This window comes from Bison bison, unplaced genomic scaffold (assembly GCF_000754665.1).
Source record: "Bison bison bison isolate TAMUID 2011002044 unplaced genomic scaffold, Bison_UMD1.0 scf7180017864145, whole genome shotgun sequence".
Classification (NCBI taxonomy): Eukaryota; Metazoa; Chordata; class Mammalia; order Artiodactyla; family Bovidae; genus Bison; species Bison bison.
The window spans coordinates 10,724,894-10,737,130 of NW_011494717.1; the positions used below are offsets into that span (position 1 = coordinate 10,724,894).

The 12,237-nt window shown below is 47.2% G+C and overlaps 1 protein-coding gene across 1 annotated transcript in view; it reads right to left on the reverse strand.

The window, feature by feature from the left end:
- Nucleotides 1–8,708: 8,708 nt before the first annotated feature.
- Nucleotides 8,709–12,237, reverse strand: part of LOC104989136 (chromosome unknown open reading frame, human C2orf71) — an 8,527-nt gene continuing 4,998 nt past the window's right edge. Inside the window, exon 2 of the mRNA XM_010840703.1 lies at nt 8,709–8,886. Within this exon, the coding sequence (XP_010839005.1) occupies nt 8,709–8,886 (178 nt within the window). The remainder of the gene's footprint in view (nt 8,887–12,237) is intronic.

Here is a 12,237-nt window from a genome sequence, read left to right on the forward strand (position 1 = left end):
TTTAAAAATTTTATTTTATTTTTAAACTTTACAATATTGTATTGGTTTTGCCAAATATTGAAATGAATCTGCCACAGGTATACATGTTTGCAGGATACAGAAGTGAGAGGGGTGGGCGGGAAGGTGGTGGGGGTGGTGATGGTCTGAGGCATGGGGAGTGTGGGGAGGGGTGGTTGGAGACTGGAGATACAAGACTGTTGCTCTGTGCAGGTTCAACTAAGCTACATGCTTCTTCATGGCCTGCTGCTGCTGCTGCGAAGTCACTTCAGTCGTGTCCAACTCTGTGCCACCCCTGAGACGGCAGCCCACCAGGCTCCCCCGTCCCTGGGATTCTCCAGGCAAGAACACTGGAGTGGGTTGCCATTTCCTTCTCCAATGCAGGAAAGTGAAAAGTGAAAGTGAAGTCGCTCAGTCGTGTCCGACTCTTAGCGACCCCATGGACTGCAGCCTACCAGGCTCTTCCGTCCATGGGATTTTCCAGGCAGGAATACTGGAGTGGGACACATGTTCAAAAGACGATGGCCTTAGCATGTTCTGAGAGTGTAGTTTTTGGCCCTGTGACATCAAGAGGTCATGACATTTACACATGCCCATTTGGAGGATGGGTGGTCCCAACCAGTCTTAACTGGCTTGAGCTGGGCAACAGCTGACTCCAAGTTCCTGAAAAACAACTTGGGCAAACAATAATACATAATGCTTGGAAGACACACAAGTTTTTGTAAAAACAATTGAAGTGAGCTTAGTCCGTAAAGCCAGGTTACAGTTATTATTTATTAAGCAAGTTATAATTTAATGGGTCTAACTGATGACTAGTCTTGGTTTCACAACGTATTGTTTGATACATTTATATATTGCAAAATGATTACCACCATAGCATTAACTAAAACCTCCATCCGGTCACATAATCACTACTGTTTTTGTGTGTTGAGAACATTTAATATTTACTCTCTTGGTAACAGTCATCTATATAACACAGAATAATTAGCAATAATAGCCATGTTGTATGTTAGATTCCCAGAATTTATTAGCCTTGTAACTAGAAATTTATACAATTTGATTAATATCTCCCCATAGCACAGCCCCCTGCCCCTGCCCCCTACCTCCTCAGCCCCTGGTAACCACCATTCTACTGTCTGTTTTTTGAATTCACCTTTTTTGGTTCCACATGTAAGTGAAATCATGGAGTATTTATCTTTCTCTATCTGACATTTCACTTTGCATAATGCCCTGAAGTTTCATTCAAGTTGTTGCAGATGGCAGGGTTTCCTTCTTTCTCATGACTAAATGGTATTCTGGTGTGTGTGTGTGTGTGTGTGTGTGTGTGTGTGTGTGTGTGTGTGTGTGTGTGTGTATCTCACAGTTTCTTTTCCCATTTCTTTTCTGTCTTCTCTTTTCTCAAGTGATTCTAATGGGTGACCAAATTCTGAAATCACAGTAAAATCAGAGGAGTAGAAAGCAGCAATGGCTTTGGCCCTGTGGGCGTCTGGCCTGTCAGCTATCCCCACCTGGCAGCCCTGGGGTGTCCTGGCTGGGGACAGAGACCGATGGAGGCCAGGTACTGGAGTCAGGCTAGACTCAAGTTCAGGCACTGTTGCTTCTGGTGCGTGGCCTTGGAGCCACTTGTCAACCTCTCTGATCTTCCCTTATCAATCTTGTGCGTGTGGGATAGGATGTGTGGAAATCAATGAAGACCAACCAAATGAGAAGTACAAAGACTCTTTATTCAGAGCTTGCTGTAGCCAGGCAGTGTTTTGGCAAGATCTTGTGCTTTGGCAGAGGTTCAAGGGCAGGCAGAAGATTGGGAAAAGGGGAAGGTTTCAGGTATGCCATCATTATTGGAGGCTGTTGGCCTGGGGAAGGTGTAGACACCATGTGGACCATGGCCTGCTGGCAACAGCAGTATCTCTAATGCTTGTTAAAGGGGGGACCCTTGGGTCATACTCCAGGCCAACTGAATCAGAAACCTCGGTTATCCTTACACACTCTGAAGCACCTGAGCCACAGCTTCAGTGCTCTGAGTGGTTGTTAGGGTCCCAGACTAGTCCACACTTGGGAATGAGCATCCCTAAGTCAGTATTTCTCAAATGCAGTTGATGAAACCTTTGTTTGGGAAGAGGCATGGAGACTGGAGAAGGGAGGGAGACAGGAAGCAAGGTGCTTGTTAAAAATCAGATTTTTATTCTCAGCTATAGACCTGTCCCTGGATTGAGGGACCTGGGAGTCTGATCTGCCCAGGATCAGACAGGTTGCAGAAGCAGCGTCCTGACTGCCTGTTCTCAGCAGGGCTTCAGGAGTCCCCGCACAGGCTGGCAGGGCAGCATCACTGTGTGTACAGATTGCTCATCAGGTGGGCATTTCTGAGTCAGGGACCATTCAGGGGGCCCAGTTTGGTCCGTATCGTCACTGGGGCTTACTCAGAGGGCATTATGGTTTCTCTGTATCCTACCACCTGGTGTTCCAGTGAAAAAAGTTATAACATTTGAAGGTTTTGTTTTGCTTTAATCACAGCTGTATAATTACCTCTCTGTGGGTTGACGGCTATTATTAGCGTCACCTTGGGTTCTCCTTGAGAATTTTTACATCCAGAAAGTGATTCAGCACCTCTGTGGGCTGTTGTCAGAAGCTGTTAACTGAACCAAAGCTTTAACATATCACCAGGTTTTGTAAACATAGCCAATCCTTTCCCCTTCCAAAGGAAAAAAAAAAAAAAAAAAAAAAGCCAGATAAATAATTTTCATGAAGGCAACTTGTTTCTCAGGGGCTGTATTTCCTTTTTGTCTCATCCAGCAGTTTTTTACTGCTTTGGGACACTGACAATAAAGTAGAAGAGGTGTCTCCAGAGTAAGGCTTCGTCTGCTCCTGCCAGAAGGCTTCACCTGGAAGCCCACTCTGGGGGTCATGGCAATGAGCAACAAATATTTTTTGAAAATGCTTTCTTTTCCTTAATGCCAGGGAGAGTTTTATGTGGTTGAGGTGCATAGAGGGGATTATTATTTTTTAAAATTTTCTTGGAAATTTTGAGTTTCCATCTAAGTTAGTTTAATAGGAATGGCTAGCGCTATAGCTAGACTTTGGCTGGATATGAAACATAATTTCCTTTCTGTAAAAGTTGGAGAAAACAGAATTTCTTCCAGAGAAGTTTGTGGTTTTCCTAGACTGTTCCCCAGAATAATCTGAACATTGTTGCAATGTTGCAATTCTCTCTGGCCAGAGAATAGGGGACTTTCTTTGCCACAGGCTGACAATGTGTCTTTGGAGGAAAACATCTGACATCTCTCAGCCTCTCTTTTACTCCATTTGTAAAAGGCAGTGAAAAAATACTGACTTTGTTCATCTCCTAGGATTTTTTCCCCCAAAGATCTAATGAAACAATGTAGATAATTGTATTTTGAAAAAGTAGAGTGTTACAAAAAAATAATTATGATTAACTCTAGTCTTATCCCAGTAAAACCTGCTATTCTGAAGACATGCCAGTCATTCCTACCAGCTGACTGACAGATCACTTACAACTCAATGTGGGAATAAATGGGAGATTCAGAAGCTTAATTTGCTTTTCCCCTGTTTGGTATGTTTGACATATGTAGTTGCGATTGCCAGCAAAATGTTTTAAAGTCTTTTCACTTTGAAAGACACGGAATTCTTCAAAGAAGGAAGTCAATTCTAGTGGAGTTTGACAGCTGTTTTTATCTCTCTCTAAGGATCAAAGCACAGATCTAGGAGGAGGAAATGGTCCTGAGTTCTTTTCTTAATCAGAATCTTAGCATGCGGAGACAGCAGAACTGAACACCAAAAACAAAGATGACAGAGGGATTATGACTTCAGTCCCCTCAGATGGCTCCAAAGATGGTTTAGAAAAGGCAGGTTTGCTCATGTCTTACAGATGGCAGGATTAGTTGGTTAGCATTGTTATTACTGCCTGGTAGATGAAGAAATGAGCCTGTAAAGCCAGGTCACAGGGCGAATCAACGGAGGTGTCAGGTCTCCAGCCCAACCAGAAGGGGCGGGAGAGTTTGGCTCCCAGGGCAAGGATCGCATTCACCACATCCTCCCTTCTTTCTCCTTCTGCTTCCGTTCTGTTCTGCGTCCGTCGCTTCAGGCCCGTCTGGTTTGTCTAGGGGCATTACCTCAGTCCTTAGAATTGTTGCTTTCCGGTCAGACTGTTGCCTTGGGTGCCAGACTTCAAGGATGTCTGAAATTACAGCATTTGGAACCCAGACTACCAGGGTGGTCAACTTCTTCAGTCACCTGATGCAAGGCCCACAGACTATGGTAAAGTTACCTTCTGAAGTCCATGAGTGTAATCAAGCCAGCAGCATCCAGGGTCCTCCATAAAATTGAATTAGAGTCCCGAGTGAATTAACTGTTTGCTCCTTTGCGTGTGCAATGCATCTTTAATTACATTTCATAAAACTGTCTGAATGGATTGATGAAACTTTATTTAAACTTCTGGTAGTACAAGGAGGAACCCATAGTGCAGTATAACATGTTCTGTTAATATAGGCTTGAAACACATTTACTTTATGGCAGTTCAACAGACTTTGATGTAGGGCTACTTAAAAATATATTACCTTTGATAAGTTTGCTTTGGCAGATAAGAGTGGGTGTTGGCAGCCTATATACAGTCAATCAGATGATTAATTGACAAGCATGTTGACACTTAATAATTCGTGGCACCAGCTCCCCTGATACATACAAAAATACTGGGTTATTTTAGGAAAGAAGAGTATATTTCTCAAAATCCCTTTCATTCACCTTGTAGGGTTTATGAGGCAAGTCTTGTCAAACGTAAGCTCTTCACAATGAAAGTAAAGTCTCTTTGGTCTGTGTCTGCCCTGAATTTCCTATCAACGTGGGTTATTTTAGGTTCTGGACTGGGTATATGATGCGAGGAAGGAATATAGATCATGCTTATAGTAAAGAACCACACAGACCCAAGCTATGGAAGGAAGTTATATTTCATTCTGAAGATTGTTTTTATATTTGCAAAAAGCTATCACTATTCCACTTAAATATTATATTTACCTTTTTTACTCCATGAATCCTTTTGGCAGAACTAGGAAACTGTGGTTCTCCCTTGGGGCAGCACTCTTTGCTATATTACTAACGAGTTGGATAAAGAGGGGGCTGAACACCTCCCTCTCCACAGCTCTGGGGTCCCCATGGGCATGGAGGATGGCCGTCCCATCCTCCAAGAAGAAAAGGAGTTGGCCCCAAGAAGAATCTGGGTATGATATGCACCCCTTAAATGAATCTATGTGGACTTGCTTTGCCTTTATACTCAATATTCCTTCTTGGTTTCTAACTATGAAGAAAAAGAACAGACTCATAAGTCTTTAACAGGTTGGGTCCATTGGCTTAATTAATTAAAAAAGACAAAACAAAACAAAAAATCTCTGCTCTCCCTTCCCCTAGAGCACAGGAAGTGGGTTGGCCCCAACACGGACGCAGGTCTTAGGCACAGGGGGAAGGCGGGTAAGAGTGACCCATCTGAGAAGCTCTAGAGCTGGGCTTGCCCCACACGGCCACCAACAGTGAGTTTTTTCCAAGGCAGAGCCAAAGACACAGGTTTGAGGAAAGGCCTGGCCGCAAGAAAGGTGAAACAATGGATTTTCACACAAGTGGTTCAATGGGGTGGATTTAATTTATTTTTACAGAGTTTAATTCAGAATGTAATTTGGGCTGAATGCAGTAGTTGGGATGAGTGAGTGGAAGGTAAGTGAAAGTCGCTCAGTTGTATCTGACTCTTGGCGACTGCATGGACTATACAGTCCATGGAATTCTCCAGCCAGAATACTGGAGTGGGTAGCTGTTCCCTTCTCTAGGGGATCCTCCCTAACCATGGGTTGAACCAGGGTCTCCCACATTGTAGGAGGATTCTTTACCAGGATTCTGAGCCACAAGGGAAACTCGTAGTTGGGATAGTTGGGTTGGGATAGCCAAACACATCTTCGGCTCATCTGCCCCTGGGCCAGCTTGGCACTGCTTCATCTTAGACCTTTACTGACCCCTAGCTCTTTGGCCTCAGCAACCCCTCCCCTTTGCCACTCTCCTGGAAGATGACAGGATTCTTGAAGCCTTTGGGTCCTTGGGCATCTTGATGGCTATACTAGCTCATTGCCCCTGCTGCCTGGGCCTAGAGGTTTCTGGGTCTCTCATTATATGACATATGAGAATATATGGCGGTAGCCTGGCCCTGTCCTGGCACAGCAGGTGCTCAGTGGAGGTAGGGGGAGGAAAACTCATCAGCTGCTTCACTTCTGATGGCAGGAATCCTGGGTGCCCTGGATCCCTCTACTGCTGCCTGCAGGACAGACAGGAGGGGTGGGTGTTGGCTGCTATTTTACCAGCCTAGCTTTCATGGGGGTGGGGCTCTCCTCTTACAGAACCACCTGCCAGGCACCCTCATGAAGGCAGCAGTGGTTCATTCCAGACCTTTTCAGGGCATTCTATCAGATACTGAGCCTCCTCCATTACACAATATGCTCCCTGGCTCCTAGCTGCCCACTTTTTCCTCATATCACTGCAGCTGGGTACACTCAGCCCACCTCCCACCCCTCCACACTCAAACCAGCCAAAAATCTCTAAGATAAGGCCTTTTGGGGGAGGGTGGCAGGGCCTGGGCTGGAAATCAGCCTCACTTTCCATTCTTTCAGATCTTGCTTCCCATTCTCATCCTATCACTAGACTTGTCATTGCTGGGTTTATGTCCCCACGTAGCATCCAGTTTCATCAGCTGGGTCCCTGTCTCATCTCCTGGCAGCTGGGGTTCTACGTTGTTTCTTTAGACCTCCGGGAAGCCAGCCTCGAAACCTCGGACAGGGCAGGACCCCTTCTGACCAGTTCTTACCACTAGGCTGGATGGCTCCACACTGCTTGACTCCTGAAAGCTTACCTATGATAGGGGCCCAACCCTCGGCAGCATGCTGCCAGCCTAACCATGCAGGGAGATGTCCTGAACAAGTTTTATCCCTACCTCAAACAAGTTCCCTGAAGCTGGCTGCTCTCACACACTTAACCCAGGGCCTGCCTGCTTGGGTGGCTTTAAACTTCCAGGGTTTCCTGCAGCCTAGGCAGTTCCCAGGATCCACCCTCCTGCCTGGGGTGTGACTCCACCCCACAGTGGCCTGAGTTCTGCTCTGAGGATTAGAGCAGATACACGGCAAACACGATCTCACGGTGGGCGTTCACAGGCATTTCCCAACAGAGGGGCAAGTTTGTGGCCCCTCGTGGTAGTCTCATCAACACTTTCTTGGATGCCTTGGAAGAGATGATCCCTGTCACCTCTGTCTGAGTATCTGAACAGGTAAAGGAGGGATTCCCTTATTTAGAGCTTCAGCCTGTCCATGGGGGAGGTAGCTGAATTCTCAGGACCCAGTTTAACACGTTCTTGAGTCATGATCCACTGCAACAACACAGAGCTTGAAGACTTTAATATTTTCCAAACTTAAAAAATCAGCTTTGCAGCAAAGGTGGAGGATTGACCCTTTGCTGTACCCTGTGGGTGAGAATTCTTGTCTTTTGACAACCCACTGCACTGGCACTGAATCACCCAATTACTGCAATTTTTTTTCTAAATAGAAAGCATGCCACAGCCTCCAGTGGAAAAATTCCAAAAGCTGCCGCAAATATCTAGCTCAATTGGCAGAAGCAGGGTTTTGGCATGAACGATGGCTCTTCACTTTAATTTCAACTCCAGCAGAAGGTCTGCAGATGACTGGGAATAAAGTTGGCTGAGAAACCCCTGCGGGAGATTGGTTGTGTGTGTGTGTGTGTGCGTGCATTTGCACCCCTTACCCACATGTCCTTCTGTGCTTCAGTCCTCATGGGGCACAGAGAAAAGGCTGCCTTGTTTGGGAGGCTTGGTTGTACCCACTCAGTCTGAGAAGCATGTGGGTGTGTAGGACAGAGCATCTGAGACACGCTTAGCTGGAAAGGCAACAAGACTGCACCAATGGGCTGGATGCTTTGCTTTCAGGGCTTTGGAGTTGAGCTTGGGAAGCAGAAGAAGGAGGGTAGGTGGAGCTGTGTGTCTTAATCTCACCTCAGGCTTCTTATGTCTGGAGCAATCAGCTTCTCAGCAGAGCTCATAATGGATATTTGGATGCCGTGCCACTTTTTAACCTTAAAAAAGCTTTCTGTTTGTACAAGTAAGTGCATGCTTTAGGCAAAGGGAATGATGTGATAGTCAAGGGCAATGGAATGTTTAAAAAAAAGTAATGAAAGATAATAGATTCTAGTGCCAGGCACACCTGTGCAATTTTTCCTGCTCTTCCTAGCTGGGTGAGTTCAGACAAGACACTTGGAGGGTGAGTAGGCGTGGGGGTACTTTGGTTTTCTTGCTGCAAAACTAGGAGAATGCTGTCTGCTCCCTTCATTGTTTAGAGAATTAGATGGTTTCATGGACACCTGGCTCATCAAGCATGCTGGAAATACATTTTCCTGCGAAATTAAGGCCAACACTTGAAGAATTAAAGAGTATAATTGTGGAGTCCATGTTGATAGTTGATCTTCGACCCTCGAGGCAAACCAGGACCCAGGGCTGCACAGTAGTTGTTCAGAATTTGCAGACCCCTCTGGCAGTGCCCCTTCCAGGCCTTTCCTGCATCTCAGCAGGAGTCTGGTTGGCCTACCCTCTCTGGGGCTAACGCTTGGCTGTCACCCTTGCATTCTGGGGTGACTGACATCAGTGTCACTCAGTTGGCAGCCCGTCAGGTCACTTCCTTCTGCTGGGACTTGTCCTGGGCATGGCCCACACTGGCCTCTCGCTGCAGCCCGTGGCCCAGCACACAGAGCTCTGGGGATGGCACACCCCTGCCGTTGCCCTTCAGTTCTAGGCCACAGGGGCTTTTCCATGGCTCTGTGTCCTTGGGGCTGTCCTCGCTGCCGCTGCAGAGAGAAAGCATAGGTGCCAGTCAAACCCTCCTCGTTGCTTCTGGCCCCGCCCCCTCCATTCTGTCTCTCTCTAACCCTCCTGTCTGTGTCACCCACGGACCTGGTGGGCCCTTGTGCCAGGCCTCTGCCTTTCTGTATCAGCTTTGCCTGCTGGTGCTGTCCTTGTGGGTGTCTCCTCTGGTGGGGCACCATGGGAGCCACGCTCCTGGCGTTTCGGAGGACAGGCTGAGTCTTGTTTTTTCCTGGCACAATCAGATCCTGCAGCTCTGGACAAAACAGATCCCTCAAGAACTCGGGCTTTTATTTTGTTTTGTTTTAAAGTGTTAGTTGCTCAGTCGTGTCTGACTCTGCGACCCACAGACTATAACCTGCCAGGCTCCTCTGCCCATGGGATTCTCCAGTTTAGAATACTGGAGTGGGTTTCCATGCCCTCCTCCGGGGGATCTTCCTGACCCAGGAATCAAACCCAGATCTCCCACATCACAGGCATATTCTCTACCATCTGAACCACCACTTCTTATTCCATAAAGGGCTAGGCTTAGCTAGTTGAATTAAAAATAAAAGCAACACCAACGATAACAGCAAAAACCAAAATAAAACAAATGCAAAAACAACCCAGCTTTGCTCTGCTGCCACCCTTTTCCTGAACAGGATAAAATGAAAACTGCTTGGCCCAGACCTGGCCTTTGAATAAGACAGAGCTTCCCAGCTGCTGAGTGCCACAGTGAAGGGGCTCTGAACAAAGAGTGCCACCCAGTGTGCTCTGGCAGCACAGAATGGAGGGTGGTCCCAAGCATGGAGCAAGCCTAGGCCAGATGGGGAGCCAGCTCAGAGAGCCACCCTGGCCACGGGCAGCCAGGCTAGTCCTGTAACAACCGCATGGAAGGTGGAGTCGTCGGTTTAGGTTCCCGCCCTGGCCCTTCCACTTACTAACTGTGTGACCTGGAGAGTGTTGATTAATCGCCTTGATTCTCAGTTTCCTTTTTCATCAAAACGAGGTAATAATGATACTCATCTCACAGGACACTCAAAGGTTTCAGTATTGGATGAAGCATGGAAAACTCTCCACACACCACCCAGCACACCATAGGCACTCAATAAGTAGTCAGCTGTCACTGGTGCTCTTTTGTAGCATGACCAGAAATTCACGCCCACAAGGGACCTGAAGGACCACTCTGTCATATGGCACCTGAGGCTCCGAGCCTCTCCATCCACTACCCCAGGGCCAGGACGAGACCCAGCTCTCCATGTGCACAGACCAGAAGCCCTTCTCTCTGCCCACAGCAGGACCTTCCTGACTGTATTAGGAGTGTGCTCGGCTCTGCATCCTTAGACTTACGTGGGATATCCAACCAGCAGAGGACAAGTTTGAGTTTGGACCCTGACCAGATCAGGGTGGCAGGAATGGGTGTGAGCGGGGTGGGCACTGGCATTGGCTGACATACATAATTTTCAGGCAGTGAGGAACCCACTCTGATCCTTAGAGCCAGTCTTATCTATGGCAGCCTCTGGCCCCATCATGAGTTCCTGCAGGACCCAGTGGTGTGCAGGTAACAGCTCCCACCTTACTGTTTGTCTTCCCTGTGCCCCTTTGGAGGGTGGGGAGGCATGACCCTTTGCTGCCCGTGGATGGGAGCGGCTACCAGGAACAGGAGGGGCAGGCCCAGGGGACAGGCTGTGGTGCCCAGCATCCGTGGATGCTGACACTGAGGTCTGACACAGGATTTGGTTCTAGCATTGTGTCTTCTCCATCCCCAGCCAGGTCCTACATCTTCATGAGGTTCAGGCCAGGAGGTCAATATTTTCAGTTGCTGTATGGCTGTGGCTCCACCTGTTCCCAGACCTGATAGGGAAGCAGGCTGCCCAGGTCTCTGGATCCAGCAAACATGGCTGCTGAGAGCCCCTGCCTGGCTAGTCCTATCCTGGCAGAGAGTAAAACACTGCGTTTGCATTTAGGGGAGCAAGTCTGGACACACTGAGACCTGGAGAGAGACAGCTGCCTCCACCAGAGGATTCAATACTTAAATAACAGTTGAGGCTTAGTAACTGAGCTTCCTGGGGAAGCCTCCAAGGACTGTGCCCAATCCCCGGGCCCCGAGATAGGGAAGATATCAACACCATCATGTTTTCTAAAAAAGGGGCTCATGCCTAGCACAGAATGACAGATGGGAGATCAATACCAGATGCAGGCCAGTGCGTCCTGCAAGCCTGCCATGGCTGCAAGATACTATGGGTGGGGCTGCTCCTGCAAGTCCCCACTTGGGGAAACAGCCTGTTCTGAGCAGTTCCTGGCTTTCTGGCACTGACTTGTTGCATGATCTTGGGGAAATCAGGCTCAGTTCCCTGGCATTGTTTCCCATACACAGGAGGGCAGAAAAAATGCTTGTCTGCTACAGAGCTGCAAACGCCCTGCTCTTAGAGCTGGTTGGCTTTTGCTCCCAGATGCCAACTTTACAAAGGTTGGGTGGGGAGTGTGGAGGGTGTCTGGGGAAGGAGTGTTTTCCCACTGCTTCCATCACATGCTCACAGTCGCACAGGTTGGAAGAGCTTGGAGGTGTGGTCTGACCAGGAGACAGCAATGGGTGTGAGCCACTCTGTGACCTTCCACGTGACCTTGGGAAGGCTCCTGTTTATGCATCTTCCTCTTCCTCCCTCTTTCAAGCTACAATCACTCCGCACCCCACCCCATCTCTCCGCATATTGAAATTCAGGACCTAAAACAACATTTTAGGCTGCCCTATTCTGAGGAGAAGCCTGAGAGAATGGCAGTATTTTCTCCTTGAACAATTTTATGTTACTTTATTATTGCTCCTGCTGTTTTAAAATGTTAGTGTTTTTAATTAATGCCATTTTATTGTGCCTGTTCTCTCAAGCTCTTCTCCTGAAGGGCACAATTTTAGAAATCTAATCACTGAGTAAGTAGCAAGTGTGAGGAATAATGCATTAACATTTATAGAGGTTCTCAGATGAAAGGTACTGTGTTGTAGGAAGCTCATTTTAGATTTAAGAAAAGAGCAACGTCACATTAAGATTCGTGCAAAAATAATCAATATTTCATTTCTTTCAAGTGGCTGGGAAAGTTTATATAACTATAATCATGCACAACTTTCCCGAGATAATATCTTTATTTAAAATTGACTGCCGAGTACTTTGTGAAAAATTACCATATACGCCTCGACAGACTGTGAAGTCTGTAACACGTATCACTCTGGCAGAAATTAACTTCTGATTTACACAACTGTGGGCACTGAAAAGATAGCAAGGACTGGTGCAGGCTGAGCTTTGTCTGATCTGATATCAAGACACATTGATAAAAGTCCCTCTTTAACTGACCTCAGATGTACA